At 37.0% G+C, this 16,652-nt stretch overlaps 1 protein-coding gene across 2 annotated transcripts in view; it reads right to left on the bottom strand.

Annotated features, from left to right (window-relative positions):
* COL24A1 (collagen type XXIV alpha 1 chain) overlaps positions 1–16,652 on the bottom strand; it is a 117,481-nt gene that overhangs the window by 85,395 nt on the left and 15,434 nt on the right. Inside the window, exons 4-10 of one of the 2 annotated variants that reach the window (XM_079313296.1) lie at positions 11,830–11,883; positions 8,589–8,642; positions 8,460–8,474; positions 6,824–6,877; positions 6,686–6,739; positions 2,010–2,054; positions 828–881 (exon numbers count right to left, since the gene is read on the bottom strand). In XM_079313296.1, coding sequence (XP_079169422.1) covers positions 828–881; positions 2,010–2,054; positions 6,686–6,739; positions 6,824–6,877; positions 8,460–8,474; positions 8,589–8,642; positions 11,830–11,883 — 330 coding nt within the window. The remainder of the gene's footprint in view (positions 1–827; positions 882–2,009; positions 2,055–6,685; positions 6,740–6,823; positions 6,878–8,459; positions 8,475–8,588; positions 8,643–11,829; positions 11,884–16,652) is intronic. The other variant, XM_079313297.1, reaches the window with a different exon arrangement.

Raw genomic sequence — 16,652 nt, 5'->3', positions numbered from 1 at the left:
GGTCCAAATGCTCTAAACATTTTACCTGATTCAGCACAAAAAATGTTATCATCCACTACTCCATAAAATATTGCAATGGAACTTTAAAATAGTTAGCCATTAGAGATTTAATCCAACAAAACCTTGAAGTATTGGTCAAATTCACCCTTTGTGCAGGCACAAAACCACAAAGTCAATTGTTGCCAATTTGGCTCATATACCTTTACATGAGGAAAATGCTGAGTATTTCTACTTTGTATCTTATTTCTATTACTGCACTGAAAAATCTGTTACTTTATATGCAAATCAATATTTATATAAGTACTTGTGATTTAAAGAAAGTTGCTTTCTGTCTTTATTGGTTCTCCTAAAATATCCCAGTGGGAAAAAACACCAAACTTTTAATGTTTCCCTTCCCTAAAGAACTGAAGAAATAGTTTCAGCAGTGAAATAAACACATTGGTGAAAAATCAGGAAGAACAGACAGCTTCCTACTGCTTCTGGACTTGAAATATAAAGATGAACCACACAGAGCCACATGAGGTTTATCAAGTATTCAGTATGAGATTTATGAAGTAAAGTATTCAGACATTTAGGACTTTGGTAATGCCATTCATATATTCCAGAAAGGATCAAAGTTTAAAAGCCACAAGACTCAACATTCCCTCCAGGCCACTACCAGAGAAAGAGGCTTGTTTCAAGGAAAAATGACAGGATGCAAATAAATACATTTTTACAATTAGTAATTTCAAAAGAGCTAGATATAGCACTTTTGAAAAGAATAAATGAAAAAAAACAAAACAAAAAAAAAAAAAAAAAATGCAGAGACATTTGTATAGTTACTGCACCTGCCTGCCAGGGTAACCAACTGCCCCAATACTGCCAGCCATTCCTGGAATTCCCTAAGTGGACAAGGAAGAAAGAAAAGGAAAATAAACAACAAACATGTTTAATGTCATGGTTTGGAGTTTGTTTTATCATTTCTCTTTTCACACCTATTCATTTGACTCAGCTTAAACATGTGGAAAAATTACTTTTTAAGCAAGCTACACAGAACACTCAAAAATTGACTCATCATACACAAGTAATGGCCAGTTTCAGTCACATATCCTTTAAAAAGCATCTAAGATTTTGTGAAATATAATAGTGCATGCCTTACTTCCATAATTCAAGAGGCATAATTCATAATTCAAGAATAATTCAAGAGGGCTATAGGAGGCAGGTCCCTAAAATGAGGTAACTCCACTGATCTTAGATGTATTTGAAACAAGCACATTAAACTTTTCATTAAAGAATCCTTACAAAGCCAATTTTTGTTTCTTTCAGAATCAGGTCAATATAGCACTGGATAAATCATGATTGTATACAATCCTCTCCACTTTCTTCTGATGTTAAGAACTTTTTTTTTCCCCACTAGTTCTCTCTCACTGACAGATTACAGTCATCACAGAAAACTTCCTGTAAGACTGTAATAAAAATCACCACTCATTCAGTTAAAGCTTTGGGCATAAAATCCAGGAAAGTAATGAATGATGTCCTTGAGTTTTCATCCCCTTTCAGGTGTTTACCATCAGTCATCATCACTATTTCCTTTTCAGAGTGATCCAAAAGGAGACTCCTTCCATCTACTCTGTTAACCGAAGACATCAGTAATTGGATGTCTTTGACATTACGTTCAGATTTTTTCCTGAACTGACACAGAAGTTTAAAAAAGTGCTGAATAACTACTTCATTTCCTACATGCTAGGAGATGTAAAATGCATTAAAGCAGTAGAGGTTTGAAATGTGCCTCTTATAAGAATTTTACATCAACATCCTTCCAGCTGGTGTGGGAGTTGAAAAACAAGCTGGTCTTTTCCATTTCATTTAGACTACTTTTTACCACTCTACACAATCTGAATTCTTGCTCAAAACCTGTCCAATATTTCCTCAAGCAGTTTACACAGCTTGCTATATCGAACACTTATAATGGATTATACATTCTCTTATCCTAATTGCAGAGTACAGGGCACTGTTTTTGCATCTCTTACCTGCTCACCCCGTGGCCCTTGCAGTCCTGGGTAACCTTTAAGACCCTGGGGGTACAGAAAGAGATCTGTGATAAATACAATTAAAAAACCAAAATGGATCTTCTTTTTCTACTCCATTCTCTCTTAATCAAAGAAAAAAAAAATTCAAGAATTGTCTGCCAACAGAATTAGTATGGTTTACATTTAGCAGCTCATATGAAAACTGAGCTAGAGAAAAGGAGTAAGAAAACTTGGCAGTTTAGACAGTTTCAAGATATCTGTATGCTTAAAGGCAGTTTCAGACTTGCCCTCTTTTAAAAAAACGAATACATGGGATGCTGTCATAGATTCTGTACTGTGCATTTCCCTTCCAAATCCTTGTCACAATGCCCTTTCTGAACAAGGCAGTTCAGAGGAAGGGTGTTCTAGTACACACTCAGGAAATACAGACCTTCCAGGACACAAAATACCTTATTAAAAAATTTATATAGAACAAATTTTGGCTCTTATACTGTGGAATTTCTATTGGTAGCAAGAACAGCCTCATCCCAGAAATCTCTGTGGTGCTGGAACCACAGGAAGAGATGAAATGCTTGAACTTCGCTCCCTGTGCATCGACCATTTCAAGCATATTTTAACCCTTAAAGAAAAAGAAGAATTAAAATAAAGCTGTAGTCTGCCTTCTCCATCAGTAGACTTGAAAGAGGAACCACCTTCTTGAACATCTTTACTCTGGTCTGAACATATCCAGACAAGCTGGCCTGAAAGGGATGCTTGCCTTGCATGACTGATGCAGAAGCCAAGTGTCTGGTCTCCACACCCCTTGCAAGAGATACTGGGAATACACAAGTCCAAAAGCTACAGCTTGAAAGACAAAAGAGCAAAGCAATCCTTATTCTAGATAGAAATCTATCAAACTTGGACTCAAAGACATTGACTGAGCAGCAGGAGTGTCTTGGCTGATGTTAAACATCTGTCTGCCTTGCAGCATGATGATACTCATCAGTCAGTAGAGACTTGAGATTCACTGCAATAAAAAGAAATTCTGCAATTGATTTCAGGAAACCAGGTATTTCAAAGTTTTGGATAAGCTTCTGTGTGACCACAACATTGCTGCATGAAATTAGTTTTATTATCACATACAAAATTAAAAGATAAAATTACTTTCCTTGGTGACAATTTTGGCATAACCCAGTAACTCCTCTTTAGCTTCTGAAGTATGCTGCAGGAAAGTACAATTTTTACAGCCCCAGCCAATCTTATCTCATTAATTCTATCCATTACAGAATTTTAGCTCTATACTTAAATGATCAACTGAAGTAGCTAGAAGAGACTGCTCAGTAGTTCCTTAATTTTGTACTGGAAAAAAAGGAAAGCTATATACAGAAGTGCTCAAAGAGAAGTTTACCACAATTTTTTTAGAATGGATGGTTTTAGCTGATTAACACCTCTATGAACAGACTCAAAAGAAGGCACAAAAAAGTGAGGTGAAGGACTGATTTCTGCTGTGTGCATTTCCATACAATAGCATTTTACTTCTGTCAGAGGAAACCTTCTCTGAACTCATGTTTTAAACTAGTATGTCCATATTTATATTCAGAGTTAAAATGGCCTTAATTCATTCTAACTCTCTCAGTGCTGCTTGAGAATAGAACTGAACCATGCTAAAATGAGTTCCATTCCAAAGAGACAGTTTTCACACACAGGTTTCTTTCCCTGTGATTTAGCTAATCCTCTTAAAATTCTTGGTTTTTTATTAGCTTGAGGTTGTATTCTTGAGCATACTCATATAATTAAGATGCAGGTTGCTCTGAGCTAAGATGAAAATTAAGAATAAGAATACAAGTTCACTAGTTTGAAAAATTAATTGAAAAATTACCTTTCCAGTTCTAATGAAGAATTCTCTGACTTATAAGCTCAATGTGGAACAGAATGGTTTGAAGCTCCCAATTGCAAACTTCAAGCACATTTCAAAAACACGGCAAGTCTGTGTGACAGACAAGTATTTACTGCCAACTAAAATGTAGCAAGTTTCAGTGTCTGAGTTCTACCATGTGCAGCACAGTGGGACCCAGACTGAGTGAAGCCTGTGTACAGCAGTCTCTATATGACAGCAGGGACTATTTAGGCTGAGTCTTTCCATTTGACTGCTACCCACTGTGCTTTACCAGAACTGCTGGGTACTTGCAATCAGCATCTAGCACAACATTGGCAACAACACTAGAGTGCCAAGAAATCCCTGAAACCTGTAAAAATCAGTAGGTAAAGTGTTATGACTAATGCTACAACCATCATCCTCAGAGAGAAGGCAAGTGTGGCAAATAAATTGGTTCCCATGTGCTGTCATTCCTCACAATGCCTACTTAGCTCCACAATGCCACCATACTGCCTTTTGGAAAATTGGAAAAATGTTTAATTAGAGAATGACTTTGTTTTATTTTTCCTTTATAGTTCCATTCACTCTTGTTAGCTGATCTTTATACCACAACTAAGATTTCACCTAGCAACTCAGCCCAAATATCCCAAGGAATGGAAATTCCACTTTTCTCTCCCAGGACTGGAGTTTCTTTCTGCTCAAGGAAAACTATCCTGTAGAAGCAGCACCAGGAGATACTCAGTAGCATAAAGCTGACACTTAATAGCATAATGCTGGTGCTACCATAAGTATGCTGCTTTTGAAATTATTAAAATATATATATAATTTATAGTAACTAACAAGATGTTATTTTATGTAATTGCATAATTAATTTTTAATATTTTAATTTAATACATATAAGTATACAATAATTTCTCAGCAGTGCTGGAGTACCAAGAAATCTTCTGCAGTTCCTTTCTTGCAGCTGGTTTACTGCATAGCTTCGTTGCTCACACTCCTTTGATAATTATTTCTGAGATCACAATGAGCTAACAGCATGTTTACCTATTCACAAATACCAAAAGCAATTATTTAAAATGCAATAATTTGTGAGCTTGCCATCAAAAATAAGTGTGAAATATTTTAAGAGTTTATGGATGTAGTGCTGTTCAAAAACCTGTGTTCTTAAATTCTGCTTGACCTGGATTTTGTCTCAAACATAGTTCAAGTTAGTCTGTTGTGGACAAGATGGAGACAGAGAGTGAACATTTCCAGTGATCCAGTGAGCATGATTCTCCACAGAATCTAACCATCAGACAAGGAGTGAATTCTTGTGGCAGAAATGAAGTATGATCCCCATAAGATTTTCATTTCCTTGTCTCCAAGTGTCAGTCTCAATCCAGAATAAGTGACAGCTGCTTTCCATCCAAAAAGCTTTAAACATAAAATACTTTGTTTTCAAAGCAAACCTATAAACTGATTAAGTAAAGCATGGTACTTGCAGAATCTTAAGGTTGTCAGTGATCAACAGTGACAAAACCTGTAACTGTGCAGGCTTGTAGGTTAACTCCCAACAGAGGCAAGGCAAGGTCCTGTCACAGCTACACATTTTCCCAGTTCACTCAACAGTGGTCCATGTCTTTAGCAAAATTAATTTCTGCTATCCTCACGGTGCTAATGAGAACTTCTTTCCTGGTCACATTTTTACTTGTTTTGGTAAATTCTAGAATTTAATGACAGGATGGAAAGGAAAATTTGTCATCCATTTGGAGAGCAAGACAATGTTGAATGAAGCTACCCTACAACATAACACTATTGACTATAAATTTTGTTGTAATGCCATTTTTCTTTAGATTCAATAGCAGGTAAGCATTAATATTTCTTGTCCTTATGTTAATTAATTAATTCCACCCTTTTGTAGCTGTCTTCAGTGTTACACACTACTTCAAAATTCTGCTGTGGTAACTGTTCTCCTTGTTTTTCTATTATACTTGCAACACCAAACTATGTTCTGCAAAGACATCATTTAACAGCACATTTAATAACTTCCTTGCTGATTTTTGTCACCAGTTTCTCACTACCTGATTAATCAGAGCAGCCTACTGGATTTATGCCAGGTGACCTCTCCTTCCACATAACTATATTCAGTCTATTTTGCTCATTTTTTTAAGGTTGTTTCATTTCCTTTATCACCATCCTTGATGTTCTCTTTCAAAACTATGTCTGCCTTATGCTTTCCTGTATACATAGGATTGTGATAATTTGGATATATTTCTTAAATGCAGTAAATGACACCTGGAATTTCTCATATTAAAAAATACTGCGTTATATAACACCCCAAATCAGAACTTACACCACCTGAGTTGTATTTTAGCAATTCTGGCACAGGTTTGGAAAAAGACAAAAAATTCAAATGCAGAAATACTGAGTTCATGATCCCACAGAGCTATTTCTACACTACAAAATACACAACACAAAAAAAAATACATGAAAAAAGAGTTTATATCTGTATATAGCATATAAGTATACTGAAATTGAACACAATTGAGTAAAAATGGTTTCACTTCACAGTTAAGCCTACTTTCCTTAGTAGCACTTCTCTCTGACCAGGGAACAGGGGCACACTGTGCATTTTGGAGAGCACCAAACTAAACATCTGTGATTTACATCCTGCTATGATGATCTCACTCAATTTAGTTGTCAGGGGAGGCTCAGCATGGTAGACACAAACTAACAGCAAGCCTAATGTTCTTCTATCACCACCTCTTGACCATCAGACATCACCTGGTGGGCACTGATTTGAGCCAGGAGGAGTTCCATGGCAATGGAAACAGAGCCTTACCTTCTGGCCTTTGATGCCAGGGGGGCCTGGGAAGCCCATGGGGCCTGGATCACCCTACACAACAAAAACATCCAGAATCAATATGGATTTCACTGGAACATGGCCCAAAACTTTCTTCTATACTCAAGACAACAATACCTTTTCTCCATGTTGTGCCCGTCCTGGAGAGAATCCTGGGTCTCCTTTAGGGCCCTGTTGCAGAGAAATTAAGCTCAATAATACCATAGGGAGAGAATTTCTAATAATATGTGTTAAAATAAGTATTTTCAACTGTTACAGCAAGAGCAGAAAAAATGTAAATGTGTTTCCTATTATAGATATTTTTTCATAACTTTTTCAGTAAAGAACTAGGGAAAAAACATAGTGCAGGTTCACACTGAAATGAGAGTAACATGGTCCAAACTGAAAACAAATCCAATAGTTTATCAGGAATTGAATGGGGATTGGATATTGGTTGGAACTGCTGGCCCTCACTCAGGACTGGACACTGCTCAAGGACACTGATGTTGTGCCATGTTTCAGAAGCAACTGCATAAAAGATCCTTCAGCACAGAAGGGAAAAAGTCATACATCTTAAAAACAGAATAAAGTTCTGCCTTCATTTACTGCTAGAAAACTCTTGCAACTCATCTGCCATGCCTTAATACCAAACAAGAGTGTGTTTGTTCCAGTGTGGCCAACTGGATCTTCATAGCCAAAACTTCAGGAGCACCTGGTTTACTTTTATTTCAAGAAAACCACTTCAGAATATAATTGTACTGAAAGGATAATTTATAATCTAACAGAAATTAAAGAGATCACTAAGTACCTAGCAATATATATTTATTTATATTTAAAGAATATATATAGGTACATACACAAATGTACAATTCCTTCTTTTATTAAACTCATGGACAGAGCTACAGAACTGACCAAAATTATCATCCAGTGGAGGGAGAAAATAAATTATAAAACAAAATCTAGGAGCAAATGGTTACAATTAATTATTTTCCTAGCAAGGTATTCTATTATAGTCAGCATAAATATAGTAAAAATTAATAATTAATCTTAAACTGTCCCTATAAAACTAGATAAAAACAAAAACACACACAAAACCCAGAGTCATTTGGTTTTACAGCACTTGGCACTGAAAGCTTTATTAAACTTCTTTTTATGTCCTCAGGCAGATTTTAGCACCTGTCATGACACGTCAGATTCCTGCAATTAGGAATCATACTAAACAAATCATGGTGCTGCCTTTTTCCTAACAGATCTATCAAATTGTTCAAACTAAATATGAGTTGAAGGCATTCTGCAACTGCACAAATCTGTCAAACCTATTTAAAGAGCCTGTTTTACACAAGATTGAAGGTGTTATCTGAGCTTTCAGGCCTCTATTTTTCTTTTCCTTTAAATATCACTTCCATAAATCTTCAGAAAATTATTCTAGCATACTAATAAATAATAATGCCTGAGTTATTAGGATATTTCAATATCAAAGGTTGGACATGGACAAAAAAATAGCAATTTATAGGGACTGACAGTCTACATTTTTCCTTTTTTTTTTTAAAGCAAAGCAAAAGTTTTCAGCAATTAAGCATTTAAACTTCAGTTTATCAGAGGCTGAGATGATTGGTAGGAACTCTTTTGGGAAGTACACATTACTTGCAAAGATAACCATATCCAAGTAATCAATCTGCACACATAGGTGATTTTCTTTCCACTGAATAATCTGTTATTTTGTTTTGAAATGGGATTGAATTTGATTGATTACATTTAATCAAAATATATTTACAGTAGCAGTCTCCACCTGTAAATGAAAGAAGGCCAATTACTTATATTATAGGAAACAGTTCTGGGGCTTCCAAAAATTCATTACAAAGTTCATGTAAATACACATGGCATCATGGATAAGTAAACTCACCTTGGGACCTGGCAATCCTGGCAAACCTGGGTTACCATGTGGTCCTGGAACACCCTATTAAAACAACCCAAACAAATGAAGGAGAACAACAAATGGGATTATTCAGCACACCACTGAACAAATGTGAAGGGTTTGAGGATAATTTTACTGCACCTTTCCTGCTTTTAGAATCACTGGTTTGGATTTTCAAAGGATTCACAAGAAATAAAGCATACACATCTTCCTAAAAATTAAAAGTGAGAATAAGTACCCCCTTTTCTTTTACAAATCTGTTTCTATTGTCTTCCCAGGTAATTCTTGAAGGTGTTTGGCATAGTCACTTCAATGTTGCTCTCCAGCTACAACACTTGAAGGTGTGGAATAGAATCAGTAAAACCACATTCTGAGGTACTCAGCTATACACTGCAAAGGGAAGGAAGGTGATGAGTTCTTGATGACTTAAAAGCTGTCTCAAAACAATGTATCCCACCTTCTTTAAAAAAAAATTAAAAAATCACAGATTCTCCTAGTGTAGAAAATGGACTTGTTACTAAAATAATTCAACTTAGTCTTGATAGTTTATTCTGTTCCTGGAACAGGCTATTTATGTCTTCCAGTATTAGTTCCTGCAAGACATTCACCAATCTTCACTCCCTGAAAAATTGCACGTTGGGGAAAGTATTTGTTGCAGTGGCTGTCAGCAGCTGTTCATCTTCCATGTACTGAAGGACCAAACTGGTGAAAATCTGTCCTGATCAACTGGCAACAAACCTTCTGTTGAATTCACTAAGGCCAAAATTCTTCCAAATTCTTCCAAAATCCAAATATCAAACATAAAAAAAATATTTTTGAACTTTCTTGTACATTCAGTGTTCCAACAACAAACAAATTCAGTGTTTCTTTCTGCCACACGAGGCTGCTTTTACCAATTACACCTTGCAGTGACACTGAAAGCTGCATCTTTTAAGTGCTGCCTCTCACTAATGACTATGTTGACTTAAGTCCACAGAAATGCTAATCTCCTGTGCTGTTTGAGAGATTAATTTGCACACTGACAACTTTGGAGGCACTCTCAGGGATTTAGGAGAAAGGAAACAAATAGCAAGTGCCAAGAGAGCTGCAGTGCCACAGTGGCTCCTACTCTTACTGCCTGCAGTGTCACTGTCATGGGGCACTGAATACAGAAGTGCAAAAGTATTCTCATAGAATGAAGAATCAGAGGAATTTTATGTCATCACTAATTCTGAAACTGTTGAAACTTCACTATCAAGAAACTTGGAACAAGCCAAGACACTTACAGAACACTGTAAGATGTGGCTGCTTTACCACAGAATTGCAGGGATCAAAATCAGCCTTCAGTGGAAATCTCTACCCATTAATGACACGTGTCCCAAGTCCCCAGACATGTGGATCTGTCAGGATCAGCTTTGGACACACACTCTGCTGAAAGCCCAGGCAATGCAGCTCTGCACTCTGCTGGCTCCCTCTGGCACCTTGAGCCACAGTTCAGGATCACAAATGGCAGTGCACGTGAAGGAAAACAAATCATAGGGCAGGCTGCTAGGTGAGGAAATGAACTTTGAGTCAACAAAGTTCTCCCAGGCTTTTTGGCTCACAAACTCCTGTCATAACATACATCATCACTAGCTGCATCTGCCTGAATGCATCAGTATTATACAAAGTAAAGAACACTGACATTTCAAAACAGGGGAGGTTTTATCAAATAGTTTTATAGACTTGCTTGGCCCATATAAACATATTTTGAACTCAGAACTACTGGCAAATATTCTTCTCAGCCATTTTCATACTTTTCCAGACTCCTTGCTGTAAACTGTCTCTTCGTATGGGAAAGCATATCCTACATAATAATCCAGAGAACTCACACAGAGAACTGTGCTTTTAAGTACTCTATACCTGCAAAAAGACTTGCAGAAAAAAAAAAAAAATCCAAACAAATTGCAGCTGGGCACGAGCAATCTCACCAACAGGCATGGTTTTAAACATATGAATACCTCCTCTAAAAGAAATAAAACTTCCCAATTGTGAGGATCTACTTGGATATGTGAGATCCTGCCTCTCATTACAGATATATCCTTACTATAGACAGTGTGCAGCACAAAAAAAGCAGAGTTGTAAGAATTGTCAACTCTTACATGGAAGGATCTGAGAATTCATTAAGAGATTAATTGGAAGGAATGATTTCCATTTTGTACTTTAAAATGTGTCTATTCTACTCCCTTGCCTCCAAAATGCTCTAGAGCATCAGTTTAGTTTTTGGCTCTTCGACCAGTGCACTTCCTTCCCATCAGGGCAAATTTAGAACATGCTGAGCTGTGCTGGCTTTTAACAGGCTATTGAGCAGCATAAAGGTTCCTCCAAGGCTGAATCCAAACTCTTCCCACACATCTGCTGAACCCCACCATAAACTAGTCCCTGATCCCCCACTTTCCATCTGCCTTGATGAGGGCACTCCAGCCACAACCATTCACACCCCAGCTCCCACAGCCTGAAATCACCCACACAAAACCTCCACCTGCCCTTCCCTCACACCCTCCCTGATCAACCATGACCCCAGAGCCTGCTCAAGCAGATGGTTTTGTGCGTTGCACTAAGCCAGGCTCAGGTTCCCCCTCCTTTGCCTTGTCACGAATCTGTTGTGGCACAGCCACTGTGGCAAAGCCCAGCTCTGTCCCCAGGCACAGGGCAAGGCTCTGCCCTGCTCCTGCTGGGCTGCACCACTCACACCAAATAAACCATCTCCTACTGGCACTCATGTCTTTATCAACCTGAGATCAAGCTGCTGGAGCTCAACAGACTAAAAAAGATTTTTGGGATTACTTTTTCCCCCCCAATTCTGTCTTGCAGTGGTTAATTTTGTATCCTGCACCTGCTCCTCAGAGGCTGTGGCCTGAATTGCTCACTCCCTCTCACTCCAAAAACAAATGAATGTGACCTTAGCTTGCAGCAGATGGGAGCAGCATGGAAAAACTACGAGTTCATATTGGGAGCAGCAAAAGCCAGGTACCAATATAACAGTGCTCAATGTGTACACCCATACATGGAATTAACTACACTGGAAGCTCACAGCAGGAGAAACTGTTTGTTTGTCTTGCTTTAATCTATCTGCCAAATGTTAAGAATCATACACTTCTATAATCACTAAGCATATTAATAAAGCTGAGAAAAACAAAACCATGTAAACTCTAGTCTGATTATTGGTGACCTGCCCAGAGGAGCAGAAGAGCACAGTTGTTTTACTCACCCGAGGACCTCTCTTCCCTGAAGGACCAGGTAAACCTGGAGGACCTGGAGGACCCTGGTGACAGAAAACCAAAGCAGTTGAGGCTAAAACCTGACAAAAGGACAGTATCACAGCTCTAGATAAGACCAGTTTTGCTAACTAACAATCCTGTGCTCATGCTGAACTCCTCAATTTGAAAACCAATTCTGAAACTACAACAAAGCATGTTTTTAATCTGAGTACAAATCAGATTTCTGTTTAGAAAGTATCTTGTGTCAGAGAAATTGGAGCTAACAATCAGGATAGTAACTTTTACTCAAGTGTATTGGTACTAAAGCAAGAAAAGATCCAATGAAGAAAGGAAGTGCAACATATTTCTAAACAAAGGATAGAGAATAATTAAGCCTTTTCAATAAGCTTGCATGCCAAATACTTTAGAAAAGTTGAAGTAACTGTGAAAAAAATCATACCATCTCACAGAAATGACAAATATGAAATAGAGAAAATGTGGACAAATAAATTACTGTTCAGTTTCCTATTAAAAGCTTCTACTAAGAATAACTAGTTGCACATTTGCCCTTCTATATAATGAATATCATTCTCTTTAAAGATAATGCAGACTTTTTATGATGCTAGTATATGATCAAATGTATCTTTTGCAAATGAATTAGGTTATTAGTCACCAAATTAGTGTAACAGCCCCTGCACATCTAGTTGTTTTGAACAATGAAACCTTTCCTTTTCTAAATAATGATTGCTGTTCAGATTTGAAACCCCAGGATCTATTTCACTGTACTCAAATACAAATGAGTACTCTAAACAAATCTGCACTACTTTATAGCAGGAGTTCAACCCAGGCTTCCTCCCCTCTCCCATTGGCTGAAATGACCAACAGGAAGGTTTGCAAACAGGATAAATAAGGAAGTGAGGAAGGAAAGAAAGACAAACACCCTTGAAGGTTTTATTAGCAAGTAACATTTCATTAAGACAAAAGCTGGATTTTTAAAAACCTCTGGTTTTGTGTGATACTTTTTTTCTTAGAAAGGTAATGTCACTGCAGAGACGACAGTGTTGTTTGTGGAATTTAATCATTGTCAAGCTAATTATATTAATTTGGCCAAAATACAGGTCACTTATGCACAGTTCTGGGGAAACAACTGTTGTTCTGAGTAATTAAAAATATTAATTATTTCTCCTCCAATTAATAATAATAAACATAGGAGTTGAAGTGTAGTTGGGAATATCTGCATGTGCATACATGCTGCATTAAGTCATACTGAAACCCATAGCTGCACTTCCCCCTCTGAGCAATTCAGAAGACACAAATCAGTGTAACAGTCCTGATCTTTAGATCAAACCATAACTTGTCACACTTTTAGCTTAGGACATTCTCTATTCACTATGGCTCATAAATGCTCACTAACATACTCACTCTTCTGAAGTAGAAAAATCACATGTTTAATAGCACAAGAAATGGAACAGAGAGAAATGGAAAACTCTTGACCTGGCATTCTTGTCCAGGTTCAAAAATTCACTTGAAAGGGCACAGAGAACTCCCACCCTGCCCTGCTGAAGCAGTATGTTTTTAATATCTCCTCTCAAAATGTAAGTTAAATGATGCCTTTTGATTAGATAATTATCCTGGAACTACAAAAGAAAACATATTTTTTGTTAAGTGAAATAGTTGCAACCAGTGTGCATTCTTTTGTGATTTGTGTTCTCCTCTATCCCTGTTTCAGATATTTCCTTAAAAATACATAAATAGCTAAACCCCACCATTTTCCTAATAGAAATCTTACTGAGTATTAAGATCTCTGATCTTTGTTGCTGATTCATTGAATGAGAGCAGTGATGGCATTTTTCCCTATGTAGCTTCTAAATTTTTTTAAACACTATCTGCTTTCTTTGCAACAGAAAAAAAAGAACACCCAAGTGCAACTCACCCTTACTTTGATTGCTCTAATTCAAAAGTAACTATCTCTTTACATACAAAAAGAAAATCACAAAAAAAGGAAAAATCTAATCACAATCAAGCCCTCTTGTGAAGCAGCAAAATAGACACTAGGCAGACAGAGATTAATAACTCTTTCCCAGGGCATTATAAAACAAAGTCAACTGCTGTAGATGAAGTCTCTGGATCACAATAATAAGCAGCCAGTCCCAGCCATCCAGGTGTTTGATGAAATACTAAAGGACTCTCCTTAACCAGAGGGTGTTACTCTTTAGCCTCCACCATAGACTCCTCCCTGCAACTCGGGCAACACCTCTGCTGAGAGCAGACTCCAGAATAGCACACTTAAATCTTCCTGGACATGCTTTCTGAGCTAGCAGTTACACTTTATTCTGTCCTATGTATTTCTACAATCTGGGAAAGCAACTACAACTTCAAATCAGTATGACTATTTTTATACTGGCTAGGAAGCTACTTAAGCCTCTCAGGCATCCATGTAAACCACAGAAATCAACATCTGAGAGTGAGCCAATCTCTCTTAAACCAAGGAATAAGTCATTTGTTTGAATAGCTTTTCTTTCAAATAGTGGAAACAGTAATTAAACAAACCTGAAGCAATTAGAAATGTTAATGTGATTTTTAGCATTTGACACTTTAACCACCACTATCAAACAAAATTTTTTTAAAAAAAGTTACTTTGTATAAATATTATAGATGCCAGCTTAAAATTGTTTAACAAAACCAGTTTTCTCGAAACAGATTTGTTTTATAAATCATTTGAATTGTAAAGATTTCATTTAGTTATTGAACAAAGAAGTTCAAATTCCAAATAATCATTGCTTAATCGTGAGATAATAAAAGTAGATGCCACTCTTCCAGAAATTTTCACAGCCTTTCCAATGGTCACTGGAATAAATGTAAGAACTTTCCTAGACATGAAATAACTTCCACTATTTTCCTAGGCACTGAAGCCCTGTGTTATTTGTGTTACATATGTTTTGAACTTGTCCTTTTACCCAGAGGTAATAAGAAACATTTCATTTACATATAGCAGGTCTCTAAGATTTCAGATGCACAATAAACTTTGCATTAAGTAGTTAAAACTTCTGCACAGGCACATGTTGATCCTCATGCCATTCAATATCTAAATCCTATTCACTAAACTTTCTCTTGTGAAGCAATATCAAGTTTCTCTTTAAAAAACTCTTGCCTATATCTCAGCCACTCAAATTCAGCTCAGCTCAAATTAATCTTTACTAAAAGACTAAGTTAAAGAAACATACCAGTTTATCATCTGATTGATCAAATATGAAGGCAGGCAGTCCTTCAGCACAACAAAGAACCCATGAAACTTTCTGCACATCATCACCAAAATACCTGCAGTGCAGCAGTGAAATAAACAGAACCATCAGGTTACAAATCTATTCTAAAACCTCTCCATAAGGAAATTTCACTTCTGACACTGCTAATAAAGTTTGTTCTATTATTCAGATATTATTCTGATAAACTATGTTCTCCTTTCATCCCACCTAAAATTTCCTTCTGTCATGCCATGCTTTAGGTGAAGAGGCAAAAAAGTATCTTTATTAACTAGCCCTTTGTAAATTATAACTATATTTGTTTCTAACTTTTATTACTAAAAACACTTTTGTTTTAAACTTTGCTCAGAATCATCTGCAACTGCACCTGTATTACTGCAATCATCTGGAATCCTTTCCATCTGTGTACATCCTTTTTAAAGCTCCTCACCTAAAGTTGAGGACACTTCTCCAAACTGCAAACTCATCATACCCAAACCAGTAGAAAAAGTAGCCTGTCTCTGATACTCACCACTCCTCCTAAAGTATCAAACATCACAGCAGAAAGATGTATTTATTCTCTACTGCAATCTATCATCCTCATGATTGTCAAGCAGCCACTCCCCCATAATCTATTTGCACTTTTAATTTCTGTATTACTGCACTAAATTTAATCCCATCCGCTTTAGACCATCTGGAATTCTGATCCTGTCACCCAGAATTATTCTTTGTGCTCCTGGAGTGCTTTGTTTACCTTCTTTAAATCCTTATCTGCATGAAGTGCTTAAACTATTGAGCAATAAGGATCCTACCAAATTTGAATATCCACCTATTGCTTTAATTGTTTCATTTGCATTTCACTGGAAACAAGGAAATCTGCACGCTTCTCTTTCCAAATGTCCTAGAGCAGACAGTCACCTCTGTATGATTACCCTCATTTCTCTTTATTTGTGGAAGTCTCCCTTTGTCAAGAATTCCTACAACAGTCAAAGCCATGACATCAACATCAGAGGAATATATATATATGGCTTTGGGCTATGGATTAAAGTTTTCAATATTTTTGTGCAGAAGATAGGGAAACTACAGTAGTTTTAAGGGAATTAATTAAATGTTTGAATTTTTAACATTACTTCTTGCTACTAAAAATAAACCTGCAAAAATCTAAACTTTTTATATGAATCATCAGATACTAAGATTTCTCAGCCTGGGCAGGGAAATGCATGAAAGGGATTAAGTGACAATATATCCCCTGTGATTAGGGGGAGCCTCAAGAAGGAATTTTGTTCAACTGAGAATAAGCAAAATGCAAGGAGTGGAACTGTAAAAGACTAGCTAAGAGTAAAATAAGTGAAATAAGGTAAGTGTGAAAGGGAAGCTGCTGCTGTCCATTTAGCATATATTTGGGATCTCTGAACTGCTCTCTCAGTGTTCTTACTCTCACACCTCTTGATTGCAGTAAAACACCTCACCCAGGACTCAATTCTGCTTATTGCTGGTCTTGCCATTTCCCATTCCTCCTGAAAACAATCCCAGACTGCTTCTCTTTACCAACTAGAAGGAACACCACTGTTTGTCTTCTACCATTCCTCCTTCTG

Source organism: Erithacus rubecula, assembly GCF_903797595.1.
Source record: "Erithacus rubecula genome assembly, chromosome: 10".
Classification (NCBI taxonomy): Eukaryota; Metazoa; Chordata; class Aves; order Passeriformes; family Muscicapidae; genus Erithacus; species Erithacus rubecula.
The sequence above is the reverse complement of the archived record's forward strand: the minus strand, read 5'-3'. Positions and strand labels throughout refer to the sequence as shown.